The sequence below is a fragment of the Pocillopora verrucosa genome, chromosome 9 (assembly GCF_036669915.1).
Source record: "Pocillopora verrucosa isolate sample1 chromosome 9, ASM3666991v2, whole genome shotgun sequence".
In the NCBI taxonomy this organism is placed as follows: Eukaryota; Metazoa; Cnidaria; class Anthozoa; order Scleractinia; family Pocilloporidae; genus Pocillopora; species Pocillopora verrucosa.
The window spans coordinates 8106279-8124540 of record NC_089320.1 but is presented as its reverse complement, the minus strand read 5'-3'; the positions used below and the strand labels follow the sequence as shown (position 1 = coordinate 8124540).

The following is an 18262-nucleotide window of genomic DNA, read 5'->3' as shown; positions in this document are numbered from 1 at the left end:
TCAAAAGTAATCTGGGATCTGGGACTACCGGAATTCGCTTTGCGATTGTCATAAAAGAGACACAAACCATCTCAGCCAACCTTATTCAAAAGTAAACCTAATCACGTGTTGCTCGCATTTCCCGCGTTTCCAGCAGTTTTCTTGTTTTTCTTTGCGTCCTCTGATTGACTCTCGTGAGTTCCTTTGATTCTTTTTTGCTAAAACTCAGAGCACTCGAAATCCATGTTCTCTTTGTGTTTTAGTGATACCTTGATGCTGGAGCCAATGATTTTGCCTGACTGCGGCCACACGTTCTGCAAAACGTGTATTAGTAGGGTGCAACAAAACCCAACTACCAGCCATTGCCCCCTTTGTAAAAAGCCCATGTGGAGTTCCACACAACTGAAGACAAACTTCACCCTGGAAAAGCTGGTGGAGAAGAATGAGGGGAGCATCGAAGTGGTAGCACAGCACACCCGCCCCGATGCCTTCATATCCTGTTCGAATAGGTCCTGCGAACGCAGTATTAAAGGAAAGGACGAGCCAACCCATAAGGGGGAATGTCTCTACGCAGTTATCACATATGAAAAATGTTACCAGAACACCTCCGTGGCCAACAAGGAAATTCATCTTGAGAAGACTTGCCCAAGGGGAGAAATCCGTTGCCCTCTAAAATGCAGGAAGCGTCCGAGAAGGTCTCTTTGTGGTCTCAAAGCGTTGTACATTATCATTTCAAACTGAACACGAAATTCTCTTGACGTGTGTAAAAGAAAACACTTTGAAGGAGATGGAGTAACACAACAAGAAGCAAGAAGAAAAGTACGTGTCACTGCTGACAGAGAAGAGTGAAAAGCTCTTAGACTTATTTCTTAAAAAGGTAAGGCTGACCGAGGCTAATGCTCCTAAATGTTTTCCCCTTTCGATCTTTAATTGTTACTTAATAGCTAGGGCGCAGGTCACAGATTTTTGAACAGTTGTACAAAACTTTGAACAGATTTCTGCTTTAAAAACCATCAGTCGTGACTGAAAAAGTTGACTGTGAGTGGATGGTCTTCTGGTTTCCTTTAGAATACGATCTCGCGAGGATGATATAAAAAGATACTACTTAAGGCAGACTTAGAGAAGAGGGGGGGCGAGAAGTGGGAGTGGTCGAACCTTTATTTTCTAACGCTTACAATAATCCCCCAGTGAATTTTTCCTTTCACTGTACTCAGAATGACGCTGATTCGATTTCTAACACAACAGAACACGAATGACTTGACCAAGAGAACATAGCAGTAATGAATACTTCTTCAGCAGTAGTGAAAAAAAAAACTAAATAGTGCTCATTGCTGCGATGTTCGCTTTCATATTCACCGCGTGTGTGCGCGAAGATTAAAAACAAAATAAAATTTTAAAAATTTGTTTCAGAATTGTCATCGGGTTGGCAAACCTAGTAATCATTGAGCTGGAGCCAGATCTTCGCCAGTGGGAAGGTGAGACCTTCAGGACTGAGGTTTCCTTGGCAACACTGGAAGGAGAGGCAAAGAGAAACACCGGGTGGTTTTTTATGTAAATATTTATTGAAAGGTTTTCTTTTTCTTTGTAAATTTTCAGTTGTGAAATGAACACTGTTACCTTAAGTTGAGTGACTCTGAGAAGTCTGGGTAGGAGAGTACTCTACAGTTATCAGAGTCGGCAATTGAGAAAATTATCAGGCTCCGGCAATGAGAACAATTTCGGACTCGATGATTGTAACGAATAATTTAAGGACTCGAGCATCTATATAAAGCACGGCGACAAGTCGAAATCCACTCGGTAAATACAGACATGGGAAATAATATCAGACACGGGAAACAGCAGACAATGAGGAGGTCTGAAAGAGGCAAACAATAACGGACCCTGTTAATCTATTTCCGACATGAAAATTGATTTTTCGATAAGGAAAATACTCTGACTGAATTTTGAACGGTACGCCATTTGAGAGTAAATGTTACCAATGGTAAAACATTTGGTGGCAAAAGCTAAAAAGATCAATTTCGTCCATATTTCAAAGTTAAGTAGGTCTTAATGGAAAATAAATCACAGTATACTTCGTTAGGCTGAACATCGATTTATTTTCGAGAATATCGATAATAACTGAATTGCGTCAAAATTCCGCTACTGAAGCTCAAAATTTCAGACAACTGTCGGGGCGTCGCGCCACGAATTGAAAACACCTGTACCGATAAAAAGTTCCGAATCTTGAAAAACAATATCAACATGTAGAGAAAGATGTTTTTCATCTTGTCACGGGCGTGGGACAAAGAAAAAATTCGGAGTCCCCATGAGGAATCGAACCTCAGACCTTCGCACCACAGAGACTTCCTGGTGAGCGAGGTCTATTACAAAGTTCATATGACACGCGTCCAGCATACTGTTGGGATCAGCAATGTCAATAGTGTAATGTCTGTAGATAGAAATAAGAGAGTTGGTAAGTTTTGAGCTCGGTAAAGAAATAGATAAAGTATCAAATACAGAAAATCAAAGTATCAAAATATGGAAATGGAGGAAGTATCACATATACATTGACAGCAATTTGAGCAATTCTTGACCATTTATTTTCACAATCTAATTGGGGTTATCGTACCCCTTCTAACTAGTTTAAAACTAAGTCAAAGGTAACCCGTTAGTTAACCATGTGCTACAAAAGAATAACTGACCGCAAATCTGGCTTTTGGGAGGCGTAGAGTATTTCTTTTCGATCTCCGAGGGAATTTTTGGGGAAACGATCCAGCGCGATTTAATCAAATTTGAAAGTTGGAAAAATTGCGCCGATTTGACGGTGCCGTTTATTAGTTGAAAAAGTACACATACACACGCAAACTCTTATTGTTTCGCATTTCATGTCCAATCTAAAGCTTGACATAATATCATCTTACCTTCCGTGTTGCTGTATCAAAAAAGTAAAAAGACGAAGCAGTCCTGAAATTATGGCATCGCTGTCCCATTAGCGATATAACTTGGCGGGATAGTCAGCGCCTCTTGAAAATTAGTTGTTTACAAAGTTTGAGGTTTCACTATTCACTTTTCGTTGAAAAGAAGGTTGTATCTTAGATCTAAGATTTACTCACATGCAGTTAGTACGACAATGGCAGCACGGACGGATAATGTTAGAAGACTTTTTTGCGAAACAAAATAATGATGTCCTTTTCTATACTCGAGTTATCTACATTTGAAACTTTAAGTAAGTGTTTCAGGGCCGTAGCTAGCTTGAGGCAAGACGAGGCGATTTTGGCCCAAGATTGACTTTTCTGAAGAAAAATGCCACGGAAAACGCTTAAAGGAGCATTTCTGAGGCTCTCGATTTCAAAATTTTCTCGGGGGGAGGCCTTGCCTCGTCTTGTTCTGAAGTCTGGCTACGGCCCTGTGGTTTGTTATGTTTTGGAAAGAGTTTTTAATCCAAAAAAATATCTTAAGAGATTGGAGTTTATATTTGCTTCCCTTTTTTCAATTCAGAAAGAAGTGGAAGAAGAGATAGAGAAGGAGCCTCATCAAGTCTGTTTACTTTAGTAAAGCGAGTCACCGAGAGAAAAGCTCAACGAGTTCCTCACTTCAAGGGATATTAGTCCAATCCGCCATTCTTTAAGAAAACCGTAGGTAGGGGCATCCGAACGGACAAAACGGCATTTCACCCGAAAGGCGCGACAAACTGTTGATGCATGTTAAAATGAAATTGTCTCTGATGACCCGGCCTGAAATGCTACTCTCTTCGCTTATTAAATCAAAGCATGAAGAAACTAATATTGACCTCTCCCTGGTGGAATGTCTCACCAAATGTTATAACAAATGCGACTCACTAGAGCACTCGAAGACAGATTTTGTCCATTTGGCAGACAAAATGACTTTTAAGGATTTGAAGAGAAGGATGCCTAACTTGTCCAGGTACCGCTTTAACATAACTAGGCATCATTTATTGCTCTATGGTCGCGGCTTTTAAGGTTCCTTCTGTTAAAGGCACGAGGATGTATATTGCTCCACAGAAGCTCGATCATTTCTTGTCATTTACCACAAGTACTCACATAATACAAGATCTACCTTTTGGCAAAAAAACATTAAAGCTTTCATCGAATGTTGAATTAAAGATTCCCAATGTGATGAGAAGTCTCATACCTGAGCAAATTGTATAGCAGTATCTTGGCTATTACAAAGATGCCGTGGGTTTCACGCCAATGGGTCGTAGTATATTATGCAAATTTTTCAGTGTATGTTCCGCTTTCACGAGGAAATCCTTGCACGGGTTGGCCTATGTTCCGGCAGCCTGAACCGAGGCTTTTGACGAATAGGAAAACTGAGGTGGTTGACACACTTGAAGCTGACTACGGTAAGGGTTTCACATTTCAGATGTTGAAAGACATGAGGCAAACAGAGAGAAAGACATTCAAGAGCTGACTGAGGAAGTAATGAAGACTTTCGCCCTTCAGCATCCAATCATGTATGATAAATACGACATCTGTGAAATTGTGTGCCAGCCCAAGCTGTCTAAGTTTTCCGTAGGAATGCTGCGGGAGATTTGTACCGCACTTGAGCTAGACGTATCTTCAACAACAAGCAAGCGCAAGCAGCCCTTAAATTAGTTGACAAGCAGGGACTAAATGTCTAATGCAAGCCTGCGAAAAGATCTGCGCCCTGCCGGCAAAGCTGACGGATTACTAACGTACCTAGCTGAACGAGAAGTGTTTCTTTTTAGGCTTTTTATAAGAACTAGTCATTTACTTCTTAAATTTCTTAACCTGGAAAGAAAGATTAGGAGACGAGCACAACAGGGGTTTCTTTACTTTCTTTTTTCTGGTTAAATTTATGTTATTTTTTAGAAGTGGGCGTGAAAGTGCTGGTCATACTATCGACAAGCATATGTTAAAAGTGTCATTACGCACCATCTACACTCTATAATATTTATTACCAAGTAATTCTGTGATGGCTTTGGACCCAACTCTATTTAAGGGGGACAAATCACTGCTTGTTGATTCTTTTAAAAGCCAATGTTTTAAATATACGATTTCAGTACAATTAACGCTCAAGGGACATGTATGTTGCGCCTTGATGTGAGGTATGCCTTCTCGCACACGAGTCAGCAGTATAATCTGGTGCAATGATTACACTAGGCGTTTCTTGAGTTTAGAGATACGCAGAAATGGTTCTATCACCCGCAAACGTAAACTTTTTCGGACCACTGCCTGGAAAATATAAATGTGGATATGAGAACGTGCTACCTGGTTCGTAGTCTTACTACCGGCACGAATAATTTAACAAGGCATAGCCGCTGGGGAAGAAGTAGCATAAATGTAAATCTGGCGAACGTTGGCTAGTACAAACATTTTAGTGAAAGTTGTGGTTTTCCAGTTTTGACCCTAATACAGCTTCTTTTTAATAAACAAATATTCTAGCAATTTACTTTGCTCTAATCCACATCTGCAGTGATGGGCTTTGTCCTTCGCAGATCTTTCGCTTTATCCGCCTAAAACAATGATACAAATACAATGATACTTTTAACTATGATACATATAATTATGGTCGCGTTAAGTGATTGCTTGCTCCTGTTTCTTTTATTTAAAACTCGACCTATATGTTTCACAGTCTAGTGTTCCATTTTTACGGAATTGTCGACTACATTAGACCTCAATTTGAATTCATAATCGTTATTCCGCTCACGATAATCATGTTTCATGAATAGCAAAATCCCGCCTACATTTGTCGGTTCGCGGTTTGGTTAGGAACTTACATTAAAGCAAAGTTCTCCTATGTGAAGTAATTATGTTCTCCTTTTCAACGAAGTTGGGAATGGAGAAACCTCAAATCAAAGCCCCAAAACACGCTTTGTAAGAGTAAGATCAGGAGGCGTTGACTATCCTGTTAAGTTATTTTGCTTTTGTGTGAACGATGCCGTAATTTCAGGACCATAGCCCTCTTCTTTAAAACAGTGACATGGAAGGTAAGAGGATATTATGTTAAATGCGCTGTATAATGGACGTAAAATGCGAAACAATTGAGCTTGCGTGTATATGTGTACTTTTTCGACTAATAAACGGCACCGTAAAATCGGCGCATTTTATCCAACTTTAAAATTTGATAAAATCGCGCTGAATCATTTCCCCAAAAATTCTTTTGGAGAACGAAAGGAACTTCTCTACGCCTACCAAACGCCAGATTTTCAGGCAATTATTTTTGGTAGCACATGGTTAAATAACGGGTTACTTTTGACCAATTTTTGAACTAGTAAGAAGTTTATATGTCGGATAAATTTAATTAGATTGTATAAATAAACGGTCAACATATGCTTTGATATTGGTACTTTTCATCAGTTCAGGTGTTTTCATTATGTGACGCGACGCTCCGAGATTTGACTGAAATTCTGAGCTTCGAGAGCGGCATTTTGCGGAATTCAGTTATTATCGATTTTATAGAAAGTAAATCGATATTCAGCCAAACGAAGTATGCAGTGAGTTGTTTCACTCAAAGGCCTACCTAACTTGAGAATATGAGCCAAATTGATCTTTTGGCTGTTGCCACCATATTATGAAAATGTTCGAGTTTTGGCCATATTTTCTCTTAAATGTACGCACACTATTTGTCCATTGACAAATTTGCGCCTGGAAGATGCAAGTTAGCATGACACACCGCATTTGCTGAATACTTAAACTTCGACAGATAAGTTTTACTCTTTCTTTAAAAATCTTACCCGATCGAAAGTGTTAGTTGCGTCATCTTAAAGTACAACGATTTGTTAAATCGCTATCGTTCTTTCCAATTAACTCATTAAGTTCTGAGTTGTGATTGGGTGAGTTTATGTGAGTAACCAATGAAAAGCTTTAGCGGGTTCGTCTTACACTTAACAGGTTGTGATGGGTGCGTGTAAGGACCGATAAAACCTGAAAACTTAAAAGTTCAGCTATAGAGAGGAGTAGGAAAATGAGCGAAGAAGTAGAGGAGAATGGACCTGTTTTCCTATCATTCAACAACCTTGGCGTAAAGATTAGTAATCGTGAAGTTCTCCAAAATGTGAGCGGGAAGATTCGGCCAGGGGAAATGTTGGCTGTGATGGGCCCCAGTGGTAAGTGGTGACAACCTTTTATACGAGTTGAGTTAACCGTCGTGAAAATAACAAGTATGTATACATCGACCTAAGGCTGCTTATGTATGTGACTCGTGATCGGAACCAGTTGGTTTTACTATAATAACTATTTTTCCATTCGATCATGAGTCGGCAGTTTACAATGATGTGAGCTAGTTTTTCTCCTGTATTTTTGTTGTTTTTAGTAAGGCTCATTATAAAGTAGAAGTAAATACTCTTGGAATTTACGACTCGAGTTTGAGAAGAAAGTCGATTTTCCTGCTTTTGAGGAGCGCGTTACTTGACTAGACTTAGATTGGAGCGTGTCGAGCGTGTTATGTAATACGGAACGAGGAGAGATTATCTCATAACTGAGTAAATTATGTGTTTATCAATGTAATTAGTCCTGGGGTCGATTTGGGGTCATAGCTTAGCACTACCTTACCACTGGAATTTGACTCCAAATGGTATCTTTCGTCACTCATGTGCTGTCCTTTGTGTCGAAAATTTCACATGGCCACCATTTTGAAAGGGAAAAAAAATCAGGAATGACTCAGTCGCTATCTAGAGGCTACAACTCAGTCTAGGAGCGAAATGGATTAGACAATTTTTCTTCCATGGAGGACAGATCAAGAGAATTTTACCTTATCTCTTTAAAGAGATGGTGGAAGGTTTGAGAATATTTTGATTTTGGACTTTAGGCAACACGAATATGTTGATTGAAGTGCATGACCTCAGTTCGTTTAAGTTTGTGTTGGGTCCAAAATTTAATATCTCTAGATTTTGATCACCTTTGCAAAAGCTGGGACTCTGCACCCGCTGATTAAACATTCCTGTCTATTTATTCCTCTATCTTTTCCACAAAAATTCAACTTAATCCAGTGGCTGGCCTAAAAGAGTGTTTGGTCCTTGAACTAATAATTCATCCCCTTTGACCCTCTGAGTGGAAGGGGCGTAAGCCAGACTGCAAATTCTCGAACTTATCATCTTGTTCTATATTTACTTGGGCAGGTTCTGGCAAAACAACACTGCTGAACACTCTTGCTGGAAGATTGTCTCCTGATGACGGTGAAATTCTTCTTAATGGGACTAAGCTTAACCGGAAACTCAAAAGGAAAATTTGTTATGTCTTACAAGATGATATTTTCTTTGCAAACCTCACCCTGCGAGAAACTCTAACAGTAAGAATAATTTAGACAACCTTTTTTTTTTCTATGTGTAGATACTGAGCCCATTAAGTTACCCTTTTCTGATGAATTTGGATGTTTTGCAACTATGCTGTTGATAAAATTAATTTAATTTGTTATTTTTTCTCAGTTTTCTGCAATGCTCCGTCTACCAGATACCATGTCAAAGGTGCAAAAATTGAATAAGGTATATTACTTCAATTAGATTTAAGTACAGGGTTAAATTCTTCATCTTTACTCTGCCACATATTCTTTTTTTGGGTAGATATTGGAAGGTCTTTGGGTGTGCATAAGGAATGTAGCTTACCACGTACATGTCCTCTCAAATGATCTGTGATAGGTTTTATTTCTTAGTTTCAATGACCCTTTTTATGTATTTGAACCTCTTCTAAATTGCAGGTGGAAGAAATAGTTGACAACTTAGATGTCAGAAAGTGTTTGGATACAAGTAAGAAAATGTTACCTGTTTTGATGTTGATCTTAAGTGCACTGTAGGTTTCCAACAAAAAGCTTCATGAAGCATTTAAACTATATATGTCTGGACTCCAGTCTTTTACTTTGGTTTAAACTATTTCAGAGATTGGAAGCCCTTTTGAAAGAGGACTCTCTGGAGGTATGCAACATTTGAAATGTTTCCCAGTATTACCTGTGTGTACACTTAGTAAGCAATTCGGCTGAAATACAGATAGTGGAAATCTTCAGAACTGTGTAATTCATTTTAGTCTGGGTGAGACTTGTCCCTTGGATGTGCAAACATATTGGCAGGTTCCACATGTTTGCTGACTTTCCCAATTAGGTCAAGATTTAGGTCTCTTGAGCAAGGAATTAATTTCATTTATTATATGTTAAGTACCCAAAATGCAGTAACTTAAAATTTCTTATTCACAAACAGAAGACCATGCAATTGTATTGTTGTTTGTTTTGCTAAACTGTGAAGAAATGGCATTGAAAGAACTGAGAAACCAAGCTATTTAATTTATTCAATAAAATTTATTCAATCTGTAGAAGAATGACACTTGAAGGTCTAGAGTAGCACATACATTCCTATGGTTTATCAATTTCAGTTCATTTTATGGTCCATAGCGCAGCTACAGGAGGTAATATTTTATTTTTAGGGAGCATATGAAGTTATAATTTTTTTCACAATGACAGTTTTTCACCTAGTATTTACACATAGTTAAGATTTCCAAATCTCATATTCCTTACTACCTTCCAGGTGAGAAAAAGAGAGCAAACATTGGCTGTGAGCTCATAACAAATCCTTCCTTGGTTTTTCTTGATGTGAGTTTTTCTTTTTTTTTTTATATACCTTTATCATGCAGCGCCATCTTGGATTGCATGGCTCACCAAATCAAGGGTGGATGGGCATAAGGTATAGGGTTTCACATTACAGTGTTTTGAGTGAAGATTACAAGCAAGCATGACCCATGATCATTGCTGCACTAATATCCTGCAAATGATTTATTGAGATCAAAATGGGTTGCAGCTACAGGGCGAGATGAAGGGCTGGATTTCAGGGTAAGAGTTGCATTGTGACAGGTGAGCTGTTAAAAGCACATCTTATTAGCAATCCACTTTCCCTTTCTAGTGAAGACTCAGCCAGCAGCTCTTTTATGACTATTGAACCAGATTGAACCAACAAAGTTGAAGAAAGATTAATTCTCACCACTTTTATTTCGTTTGTTGTTATTACAGAAATTAATGCAGCAATGATCGTAGGCCAAGCTTGCTGTAGTCTTCACTCAAAACACTGTAATGTAACACAACCCTATACCTTATGCCTGTCCAGCCTTGATTTGGTGCGCCATGCAATCCAAGATGGCACTGTGTGATAAAGGTGTATTTTCTTACAATTTTGATGAAATGTTTTCACAAAAAGGAGATTGATTTCTAATTCGAGATAGGAAATTCTTACTTTTATTTTGCCAGGAACCAACTTCTGGGTTAGACTCTAGCAATGCCTTGAACCTTGTTAAGACTCTGAAGAGCTTTGCAGCCAGAGAAAAAAAGACAGTGGTAACCACCATTCACCAGCCATCAAGCCAGATCTTTTACATGTTTGACAAGGTTTTATTGCTATGTGGAGGAAAGGTTAGACTGCAAGAGCTCAGACATCAGAAGTTTGTTATTTATTTGCACTAGTAACATTTTTGTTATTCAGTGATAGGATTTAATCAAAACAGCTACACAATTTACATTATTAATAAAAACTTGTGGAGATTTTTCTAATGATGTTTATGAATCTTTGTAAATTATGGCTCAAAAAATGTAAATTATAAAATCTTAATTTGTTTATGGAGGTTGAAAAATTTCACCAATAATCCTGGACATTAACCAACTTGTCTGTTATGGAGCTCATGTAAGGAAAACAGGCTCCTTCCCCAACCTCGATGTGAACTATGTTGACTGTGTAGGTACAAGGTATAAGAATTAGTATCCAAGCAAGTCAAGGTGTTCCTAGATAGACAAATGAAGTGTCTTTGAGAAGATTGGGATTGGAACAGTTAATCATTTTAGACAAAATCCAAAATACTTTACACATGTACAAGTATTAACAATTACTTGTACAATTCAACATTTTCGGAAGGGTTTTGAGTGTATGTAGCATTCTTACAAACAGTATGAATTAATAAGTATTGTAGCCAAAAGAGAGGCATTTTCTTCTTCAATTTGCTCCACAGACTTGCTTCTTTATTTGTTTGTGTTTTTTTCAACAACAGGTTGCATACTATGGCAAAGCGAACAGAGTTCTTGATTTCTTTGAGAGTATTGGTATGGTTTGTGATGCACATTTCAACCCAGCTGATTTTATATGTAAGTGTATGTTGTACCAAATGATTTATAATGGTTAAATAATTGTGTAGTTCTGCATATTAATTTTATTTTTAGAAGCTATTTCCATATTTTTATTTTTGATTCAATTGCTCTCTATTCTCCACCAGTGGAAAAGGTGACTGAGGGAGAGAAAGTACAAGAAAGGATTGTCCGAGGTTGGGCTGAAAGGTTGGTGAAGCTGCTTTCACACAAGAGACATATTCAACAACAGATTTATTTTCTTGACTGTGAACTGGATATCTTATATGTGAAGTGTGGTTTAAGAAATGAACATGAAAACAGGTTCAAATTCTGCACAGGCCTGAATTTTTTCAGGTCTTATTCCATTACTGCTCAAGTAGTGTTCATCATTGCAAAGATTGCTTTCATATCCATTTCATAAACCGCTGCTCACATATATGATTTTAATATATTCACAATCATTTATTCATCACGTTAAGTGTTTTTTTCCAGCCAACATAATGACAGTAGGCTTGTTAGTTCAGTTGGTAGAGTACTTCACCAGTATTGCAGATCAAATCTAGTACAGGTCTTATTTTCACTACTACTCAAGTAATGTTCACTGCTGCAAAGATTGCTTTCATATTCAGATTTCTTTCACCTTGACAGTAGTTTAATTACTTTGCATTGAAATGCTGTACACCATGCAGTTATAATTGAAATAGTTGCATAGTCCTTAAGGCAAAGAAACAAATATTTATATGTGTAACATCAGACAGAAAAGACATCAGAAAAACTCAACAGTGTCCAGTGAGTATAGACCAGGAAGAACTGATGCCTCAAGTCCTACTCCAGAGAGCAATGACGCTGACGAGGCACATGATATAGCGAGTAGAAGCTACAGAAGCTCTGAAAAGTCGCTTGATCAGAATGCTTATCAGAAAGATGGGCAACAAACAGCAATTGAAGAATTACCAAACACAGAAGACATGTCTGGCCATTTTCATCTAGATCTGGTGCATGATAATTCTGAAGTCCTTGAAATAGAAAGTGAGGCATGTTCTGCAGGGAATAGATATGAAGATTTAAGAGCAGAGATGTCACAGGCCGTCAACCAAAATGTGCTGAACGATTCTCCAAGGCTGGGTGGTGAAGCTAAAATCACATCAAAGGAAATGCTAAACATGAAAAAAGAAAATGAAACAGTGAATGGACACGTACCTTCAGGTATTAACGAAGTGCGTTTAGAGGTTTGCGAGAGGATTGACGGTTCAAATCGTTTGGCCTCAAGTCCCAAATCATCTGTATCGAAGACCTTTTGGAAAAGCAGGAGAGGTTCGCTCACTAAATCTTCTGATCTTCTCCCAAAAGTCCACACATTGGCTCGGGTATCCTCAGTAGATTTTCATGTGTCTGTTGTCACATATATGCGTAGTACCTCGAATGATTATTCCAGAATAGATATTGATGATCAAGATGATGAAGATGAAGATTATTCATCGCCATATTCTGATATTTCCACATCATGGCCTACCAGTTTTTGGACACAATTCACAGTTCTCTTGCAAAGAACTTTTAAGCAGTCCAAACCTGACATTCTCTCCAAACTGAATTTCACACAGGTAGGTATGTTCCTTTGATTCCTAAGGGTAAAAGGCCAAAAAAAAAAAATTGTACCTCAAGCCTACCAAACAGGCAAAAAAAATTGATTTTCGACGGAGCAGAGGCTTAAGGGCGCGGGAAGCATGAAGAGAAAACCGGAAACTCTACACCTCTTGTTTGGCACTTGAATCTTGTGCTTGCCTCTGACATGGATCCTCCCTCCTGTTACAAAGCTGATAAATTGATAATTGTAAAATTAAACGAGATTTATTTGAAGTCAGGGTTTGACTGAGATTCTACCGTAGCATTTACAGGAATGAGACATGGTGGGATGTGACCTCCTGTCCTACAAATGGTACAGTAACAATCTTAATCAAACAGACAGGTCTCGTTAATTTTACAATTTTATCCGGCATTTGCATTCAATCAGAGTTTGCCTGTCGCCAAATGGTTTCGGAACATTTTGCTAAGGAGCTTAGGAAGTTGTGGGTTTTTTTTTTATTATTATTTCCCATTTTGAGCCTTTTGACTCGTAAGCTTTTTCAGTTCCGTGAGTTTTCATCTTCGTCCTTCTGCCCGGGTTTATCATGGTCGCTGACTACTTAAGCCATGAGCAGTTAAATTTCCTCCTTGTCGGAAACGTTTTGCTCTCACGTGGAGCTAGAGAAATCTTTGGCGGGAAGGTCATTTTGCGGTTTCTGACTCCGTCTTCCAGCGCCCTTACCCTTCGAGGAAGGGTTTTCCTCCAATTTATCAAGCCTTTTAGTTATATTTAGTATGCCTGATTAAAGGTGCTTGACATCGGCTGAAGACATAGAAATGTCAATCTTAATTGTGGGAGGCACGGCTGCCATGATTACTTAATTTTTTTTTCTGTGCCTTTGTCGGAAGTATCTGCATAAACCAGATCTTCAGCTAATAGTTTATCACCGTTAAGGTCCCCACTATCGTCTGTCAGCGGCATGCTGCCGTAGAGATGGAAATCTCGACGGAAGGCACGCCTGAGATAGCAGTGAGTTGCATCCTTGCTATCTGAGGTGACCTCCGATTGTATGCAAATACGTGGTAGAATTTAAATAAACGAAAGAAGACTTTTTCTATAAAATGTTATAGCTTGTAAACAAGCCTCCAGTTGGGTTTGAAAACATAAAAAGGAAATGTGAAATGAAGCAGTTGGCCAAGCTAACTGCTTCACTCGCTGAACACTTTCATTTTGCTTTCGAAATGTTATTTCTCTCCATGAAGGAGCAAAGGAGCGCCACCGTACTTTCTTAGCCTAATTCCAATATATGTCACGTTTTTTGAAAGCGCTGAACATTTGATTTTATAACCTTATTTTCAGCATATACTTCTTGCTTCCATAATGGCCCTGATCTGGTTTCAGCTTCCCTACAAAGAGCAGAGTATTGAAGACAGATATGCACTGGTATGTTAATGTTGTAGTTATTGTTGTCATTCATTGCTTAATCTGGGAGAGGTTTTGAATTTGATCATAAAGGAAAATGTTTTGAGGATATATTGATTCCGACAATTGTATCTTTGTTTTCTTTTTTGGCAGCTATTTTTTTGCGTTGTTTACTGGAACTTTACTTCCCTCTTCAGTTCACTGATGTCGTGTGAGTATGTTGCACTCTATTTTTAATGAATAATCATTTTTATCAACTTTAGTTTGACAGTTTGATTCTCTCTGAGGCTGTTTTCTGTCATTTATTTACTTTTCTTGGCTAACTTTCAGTTCCTAATGAAAGAACTGTCGTGAGGAAAGAACGAGCTGCTGGTTATTACAGACTGTCTGCCTACTATTTAGCCAAGTCGTTAAGCGAATTACCACTGATCTTATGTTACCCGACTCTGTTCATGATCATTGTGTATTGGATGGCGGGACTAAACAGGAGCGAGGCTTTCCTTGGTACACTCTCTGTGGTTTTGTTAACTGCCATCACAGGGCAGGTGAGACGTTTTTCTGGTTCTGTGTGCATGATCATGAGAGGTGTAATAACTAAACAATTAATGCCCCTTGGAATAGTCTGCATGTTCATTCAAATACAGTGCCTAGCCCAGTCTAAACGGGTTTACCTTTCACGGTATGTGGCGGAATAATTTAGCAGCCTAAAAAGAGTACTGAGGTTACCTGCGGATTGACTGGCATCCCGTCAAGATGAAGGAATAGTAATACTTCTAGCTGTAAAATTATGCTAGCTATAAAATGTAGAGAAATTGGGGCACACCTCTGCAGTACAGGCTCCACCCTCGTTTTAGACCTTTAGCTGGTAATGCTCTAGTGAGTTACACGTAGCTTACACGTATTTCTCTCTGTACTTTCCGAAGTCATGCGTTTGAAACTATAATTGTCTTACTGGCATAGGGTTAGAGTTAAATCATTATTACGACCCGCTATGAAAATCACAACATAAAAAAGTAAAATTAGACAAATGTCTATCATTCTTAATAACAAAGGATTACACTGTCTAACTTTCAGTTCTCTTTCGCTCGTTTATTTTAAGTTTACTTTCTTTCTCTCTTATTTTGTAATGATTCCGTGCAGTTGATGCCGCTTTGATGTTCAGTCTGTAGGTTTGTGTATCGGTGCAACAGTAATGGAGTTCAAGAAGTCAATAGTAGTCGCTGCTGTTTATGGCCTGAGTTGTATGTTGCTGGGGGGATTTTACCAGAAAAACATACCGTCTTGGCTATCTTGGTTCCAGTACACTGCTTACATAGCTTATTCGTATGAAGCAGCCCTTAGCATTGAATTCAGCTCTTCTCCCACATTTAGGTAAGTTATTACACTTTGTTTTCGTTGTTTCTCTATGGTTACCGTAGTAACACAACAGGCTCTTTGAAAAACCCTGTATGTGTCTATAACTTTAAAAAACGAGTTTGATAATCTGGTTTTTTTTATTTTTGAATTGTGATTAATATATCAATATTTATCTTTCTGTGGTTAGATGCAATATTTTTTTGGAATCAACCGGCGCCAAGTCAGTGTGTGAAGTCGGTGTCGTTGTTATCTTAAAAAAATCTTTCTTACCATGTGCAGATGCCAAGGGGAAGACTCATCATATGCTGGGTGCAGGAACAATGGAACCACTATAGAGGGAATAGAAATTTTGAAAAAACTGAACGTGTCCAGAGGTGTAGGCGAGAATGTAGGCGCGCTTTTGGTGTTTATAGTGGTTTTCAGGATTTTGACATATCTTTCTCTGCGCTATCTTCACAAGCCGAAATGACGAGAACGTATTTAAGTGTGACTTGGTTAGCCGACGGGTCAATCTGTGGTTACGTAGTGTTGTCTAATTGAAGCTGGGGATGCCTATTGGGAACTTGCATCAACAGAAAAGTGGAGTAATTAAATGAGCCTCTCGTTAATGTAGAGATAGATAATGCAAGTTTAATATCCAAAACTTAAAGAAAATATCATCACAATAATGACTTGAGAAATAAAAGGAAAAGGAAAACATGCCAGGATTGCAGAGGGAGGTTGATCATGGACTAGTTGTATCAGCACCACTGGAAAAGCATGGAAATAGTACTATTTTGATGCAAGTCTTTTGTTAGTCAAAGGTATCGAGTTTCTCAGGGCGATCATCCTTTTAATGTGGATGTGCCAAACCACGTTTTAGCGAGCAGTAGTTTAATTAGATGAGGGAATCACTTTGTGTAGGAATAAAACAAAAGTTTTGTCGTTATTTCTGTCGTTTTATTGTCAAATTTAAAGGATAATAACTTGAACATGGTAACCAACATTTTATTCGTTACAGGTAACTTTCACAAATTAACCTTTTAAGTGACTTTAAACAGTGAATATGTTTTAATATTTAATATACCTTCAAATATGTGCCGTGTTAGTCACCAGACATTAAGTGTCAATAGATTATTTACTGCTTGTAACAAAGTATTCAAGTGAAATTAGTTTTTCTAAGGAAACAGGCTTCGGTTTATGTTTCAATAACGGACGTGTTCTTATGAAATCTCAGCTTTCCGTGTGGATTCAAAGTCATCGACTCTTTCCAACTCTAATCCTTCTCGCAGAACATTGCGGGCTGATATTAGGGCACCCTCGATCCAGCCTCTCAGCGGGTAATAAGCCCCGCCAACTGGAAACAGATCTTGCCTTGAGAAGCGACGTTTGGACGACTTTATTAAAGGTCAAAGTAAACCATTGAGAGAAGAAAGTTTTGAAAGCTGTTTAGTTCTGTAGCTATGAACTCGCGCTCGTTTGATTGAGGAAGGAATGAATGAAATTTCCAGATCGATATAATACGTATAGTATAGCAGTAATTTCACATTCCTTAGGTAAATGCTAATTTTATGTCTCTGAATGATTATCAAAATTTAGCAGCAACATTGAAACATCAACTGAGTTAGAGTTGTAAGGGTTACGTTGCACTAAACACTAGGGTCCAGTAGTAGTAGAAGTAGACTTCGTTAGGTTTAAATCAGACTTATTCGGAGTGAAAAGAGAGGTGCTAGCCTCTTCAGGTGGGGGAGGCTTAATATTAAGATCTACATTGTATCTCTGCTTCTGTGGACAACGATGTAACCAAAGTTTTACCACTTCATGGTTACAGTAATGTCTTTCTTCACAACCATTGAGTAACATTCCCTTATCAACCTAATTTACACCCTTACAGTGCTTGCATAAATCCTTCTTCCCAATATTTGTACATCGACTGCAAAGGAGTTTGAATGTCTACACCAATGGAAAGTCGTTCAAGTGCCTTGGGCATCTCTTGATCCATGTAATCCTTAGAAGAACTCCTCAATAACTTTCCCCATTTCACACGGCAACGTAGCTTCCTGTAACTTATTTGAAGGCAACATTGGAACCGCGTGAGCTAAAGAGAGTGATTCGTTTCTGTTCACTATAAAATTAAAAAGCTGTAAAAATTTATTTTAAATGATGGATGAACGAAACTAAGTCGGAATTCAGTGCTATATTTCTGTTGTTTCGGACTGCAAGTTTTGAAACCTGCAGTCTGAAATGTTGGTTTAATGCTGCTCAGGAGTGAATGCTTAAGGCGACATTTCAAAAGTCTAGCGAAAATCAGCTGAGAGGGCTGAAACCAAGACTTTGCAGAGATGACGAACTTTACGTATAGGGCTAATTTTACTCTTCATTTCTCACGGAAAAGTACCGCTATGGAAAAACAAATCGTCCCACTTAGATGAGGAAGCAATAACATGAAAACAAATGCGACGTACGAGATTGTTTTAGGCGGCAACACATACTTTGCTGCAAGGGTCACATTGATCAAACGATGAGGATAACTTCGTGATAATTCTTTCCACGCAAAGCTCGATGGGACAAATATCCAACTCCTAGCACCAACGGTAACTATGGCACTAGAGGTAAGGTCAGTTATAAAAGCCGAAGCATATTACATCCATTTCCTGATCTTTTAATCTTAGGTGACTGCATATTAGACATATCCCATGACTGATTATTAAACGATAAAAGTAGTAATATATCTAATCGAAAAACATTGTAAGGGTTTTCCATATTGATGTTGGAAAATGAATGGAAGTAATATATTAGCATAAGCCATTCAGTAAACATTGTAATAAGCCAGTTGATCATTTCTTATTCCTTTTGACGGTCTTATCTTACAGGTAGAGTTTGGTTACCTTTTCCTTATTTGTACTTGAC

At 38.4% G+C, this 18262-nt stretch overlaps 1 protein-coding gene across 2 annotated transcripts; it reads left to right on the top strand.

Annotated features, from left to right (window-relative positions):
• The first annotated feature begins 6840 nt into the window (after positions 1 to 6840).
• LOC131784684 (uncharacterized) lies at positions 6841 to 16301 on the top strand. 2 transcript variants are annotated; one of them, XM_059101499.2, is made up of 15 exons: positions 6841 to 7048; positions 8060 to 8229; positions 8366 to 8422; positions 8635 to 8683; positions 8813 to 8848; positions 9452 to 9516; positions 10165 to 10326; positions 10956 to 11049; positions 11178 to 11238; positions 11786 to 12632; positions 13955 to 14038; positions 14171 to 14228; positions 14348 to 14562; positions 15180 to 15388; positions 15653 to 16301. In XM_059101499.2, exons 1-15 carry the CDS (start codon positions 6907 to 6909, stop codon positions 15840 to 15842), a joined length of 2439 nt encoding a protein of 812 aa, XP_058957482.2. In that variant the 5' UTR covers positions 6841 to 6906; the 3' UTR covers positions 15843 to 16301. The 2 variants fall into 2 exon arrangements, with proteins under 2 accessions (XP_058957482.2, XP_058957483.2); XM_059101500.2 differs by lacking the exon at positions 6841 to 7048 and adding an exon at positions 7508 to 7719.
• The last annotated feature ends 1961 nt before the right edge of the window (positions 16302 to 18262 follow it).

Excerpts from the sequence above, each read along its gene's own strand:
- LOC131784684 (XM_059101499.2), top strand. The coding sequence starts at position 6,907 with ATGAGCGAAGAAGTAGAGGAGAATGGACCTGTTTTCCTATCATTCAAC. Across the intron at positions 11,050-11,177 it reads CAACCCAGCTGATTTTATAT|TGGAAAAGGTGACTGAGGGA; the intron begins GTAAGTGTATGT and ends ATTCTCCACCAG. Across the intron at positions 12,633-13,954 it reads CCAAACTGAATTTCACACAG|CATATACTTCTTGCTTCCAT; the intron begins GTAGGTATGTTC and ends CCTTATTTTCAG.